Source organism: Neopsephotus bourkii, unplaced genomic scaffold (genome assembly GCF_033783945.1).
Source record: "Neopsephotus bourkii isolate Nb327-2 ecotype Australia unplaced genomic scaffold, CSIRO-AGI_Nbou_v1 NB_274, whole genome shotgun sequence".
Classification (NCBI taxonomy): domain Eukaryota; kingdom Metazoa; phylum Chordata; class Aves; order Psittaciformes; family Psittacidae; genus Neopsephotus; species Neopsephotus bourkii.
In genome coordinates, this window is record NW_026900783.1 from 1 (window position 1) to 3,494 (window position 3,494).

The 3,494-nt window shown below is 57.6% G+C and overlaps 1 protein-coding gene across 1 annotated transcript; it reads right to left on the reverse strand.

Moving 5' to 3' along the window:
* Positions 1–506: 506 nt before the first annotated feature.
* Positions 507–2,104, reverse strand: LOC133208698 (acrosin-like; the record flags this gene model as incomplete). Its single annotated transcript, XM_061346768.1, has 3 exons — positions 1,842–2,104; positions 1,043–1,308; positions 507–655 (listed from the first exon to the last, which is right to left on the reverse strand). Coding segments are annotated over exons 1-3 (678 nt in total), but the record flags the coding sequence as incomplete, so codon positions are not given.
* Between the last annotated feature and the right edge of the window lie 1,390 nt (positions 2,105–3,494).

Genomic DNA, 3,494 nt, shown 5'->3' on the forward strand with positions numbered 1-3,494 from the left:
TCGCCATGGCAACGCCAGAGGGGACCACCGCTGTCACCCCATGGGGATGGAAGGGTTCTCCTTCATCATTTGCGTGTGGAGAGTGACCTTCAGCATGGATTGGAGCCGTAAGACTAGGAGTGATGGGTTCCAAATACAACAGGGGAGTTTGAGTTGGAGGTAAGGGGAAGTTGTTCACTATGAGGGTGGTGGGACACTGGGATGGGTTGGGTGGAGAAGGATGGATGGAGCTTGGAGCAACCTGGTCTAATGGAAGGCATCTGTGACCCTTGCTTAGAACTGGATGCTTTAAGCTCCTTCACAAGCTAACCCATTCCATGAATTCATGCTCACGACATGGTTTAGTGGTGGAATCTCAGTGCTCTTAAAGCTCCAACCTCTATGGTTCCTGTGCAGGGATGATGGACCAGGAGCTGGATGCGCTTCCGAAGCTGGGATAAAGGGGGATGCAGAGCAAGGCCCTGCAGATGGGGGCGGAGAAGAAGGACCCAGTGGCACATCCCTACCTGGCAGGTGTCGATGCCCCCCTGGGGGTACCCAGCACAGAGGTTGTGGCTCTTGATGGCCCCTCGGTACCACAGGCTGCTGTTGCAGAGCTGGACGTCGATGAGGCGGACCTTGGCCTCCTGCAGGGCAGATGGGGACGATGCCCCCGCTGTGGGGACACAAAGGGGGTCAGGACTGGGGGTAGAAGGGATGGATTTGGGGGTATTTGGGGCTGAGAAGCTCCATGGGAGCCATAAACACCTCCTCCATGGCCTGGGCTGCATCCCCTTTGCTGATGCTGCATCCTCAACATAAGGAGGACATGGAGGGACCTTCAGCGATAGGGCAAGGGGTGAGGGGTTCCAACTGAACCAGGGATGCTCAGGTTGAAGGAAGTGGTGGGAGACTGGGATGGGTTGGATGGAGAAGGTTGGGATGCTCCACCCCAGTCAGAGCAACCTCCAATAGACCCGCATGAGCTTTACCCTCCCTTTCATCCCATTCCATGAATCCGTGACCCAGCAATCCAAGGCCAACGGGGCCGTCGGGCACTCACTTCTGGCTTCCCTCGCGCCCCATCCGCTGATGAAGCACTCAGAGAGCTGGGATACCCTGAGTGTCGCATCGGGCAGGCAGGCGAGCTGCACGTGGTACCCGCACTGCACCGGCTGGTCCAGCTCCACCAAGGCGATGTCGAAGCCGTCGGAGGCCTTGTTGTAATACTCATGGACCACGACCTTCCGCATCCAACGTTTCTGGGTCTCTGAATTGGCCCAAGCCAGGTCCGTGATTCCGACCATCACGTACCAATCCGTGGTGAAGCTGGGAGGGAGTGGAAGAGCAGGGATTGGAGCCATAGGACAAGGGGTGATGAGATCCGACGGAATTGCAGGTTGGAGATAAGGAAGGGATTCCCTATGAGGGTGCTGGGTCACTGAGATGGGATGGATGGAGAAGGTTTGGATGCTCCATCCCTGAGAGCGCTCAAGGCCAGCTTGGAGCAAGCTGCTCTATGGAAGGCATCTCTGCCCATGGCAAGTGCTTGGAACTGGATGATCCCAAGCTCCTTTGCCACCCAACCCATTCCATGATCCATCCCATTCCATCCCGTTCCATTCCATCCCATCCTATTCCATTCTAATCTATTCTATGGAGAAGAGGGTTTGGAAGGAGCCACATTGCTTCTGCTTCCCAAAGGAAAGCACTGCCCCAGCAAGCCTTAGGCTCAAGGGATGTCAAGCTGGAAGCAGCCTTCTCCTGAGCGCTCTTCCCAGAGCATCCAGGATGGGGAAGGAGACGGGATGGGAGCTGCTCCTTGCCTATTCCCTATGGCTGGAATCCCTTCTCCCCCTTACTTTTGCCCGATGAAGCAGTGAGCGGCCGTGAGGACCCATTGGGGGGTGATGAGGGAGCCCCCGCAGATGTGCGAGAAGCCGGTGGCCGTGGGGAACTGGATGCTGACCATCCATGGCCAGGCGCCCTGGTGCGCATCCATGCCTCCGACAATGCGTGACATCCCATAGTAATCAGCCATGGGACGGGTACCGCAGGTCCCTCTGGAAGCAGAAGCCCAACACCTGATGGTTAGGAATGAAGAGCGAGCATCGTCCCACCCCATTGGGCGATGCAGGGACAAGGGACCCTATGGGGTGTCCCAAAGATGAGCATCATCCAACCCCCTAGGGTGCTGAGGGACAAGGGACCCTATGGGGTGCCCCATAGCTAGGCTGTGCCACCGCATGAGGTGATGGCGAAGAAGCGGGGTTCTCCCAGTCCCACCACCCCACTGGTGTGACCATGGTTGGAAGCAAGCAGCAGCACCTCTCTATGGAATCGGGTACCGCAGGTCCCTCTGGAAGCAGAAGCCCAACACTTGATGGTTAGGAATGAAGAGTGAGCATCGTCCCACCCCATTGGATGATGCAGGGAGAAGGGACCCTATGGGGTGTCCCAAAGATGAGCATCATCCCACCCCCTAGGGTGCTGCAGGGACAAGGGACCCTATGGGGTGCCCCATAGCTAGGCTGTGCCACCGCATGGGGTGATGGCAAAGCGGGGTTCTCCCAGTCCCACCACCCCACTGGTGTGACCATGGTTGGGAGCAAGCAGCAGCACCTCTCTATGGAATACCCGGAGCCTGGTGCCACTCACCCACAGCTGTGCCAGGAGCCGTGCACGAGCCAGGGCAATGACAGCACGATGAGGACATGGAGCAAAGCCATTGCTGCCAACATCGCTGAGGGTGACACACAGGAGCTGCCACCACCACTGAGGGTGACACCAAGGAGGTGACACACAGGAGCTGCCACCACCACTGAGGGTGACACCAAGATGCTGCCACCAAGGAGCTGCTGCCACCAAGGAGCTGCTGCCACCACTGTGCCCAAAGCGCAACTGCCCTAGGGTTATGGGTGCTGGATGCAGGCCCCTTGGTGCTGGGGCTGATGTCAGCACAAGGGAGCTCCAGAGCATCCTGCAAGCAGAGCACCCCATAGGGATTCACAGCATTCCATAGGGATTCAGAGCATCTCACAAGCAGGGCAGATGGGAAGGATGCCCCCGCTATGGGGACACAAAGGGGGTCAGGAATGGGGGGAGATGGGATGGATTTGGGGCTGAGAAGCTCAATGGGAGCCATAAACACCCCCGTGGCCTGCGCTGCATCCCCTTTGCTCATGCTGCATCCTCAACATAAGGAGGACATGGAGGGACCTTCAGCGATGGGACAAGGGGTGAGGGGTTCCAACTGAACCAGGGATGCTCAGGTTGGAAAGAAGCGGCTAGTACTTTATAGTGACTCATGGAGGGTGGCAAATGCCCTATTGTGGTGGTTGCAGCAATGGAAGCAGAGCAACTGGCAACGCAGAGGCAAACCCACCTGGGCTGCTGCACTGTGGCAAGATATCACTGCCCCGATGCAGAGCCTGGTGGTGAAGGTATACAATGTAGTTGCCCATGCACCCAAGAGTTGGGCCACTGAGGAACACCAGAACTACCAACAAGTGCAT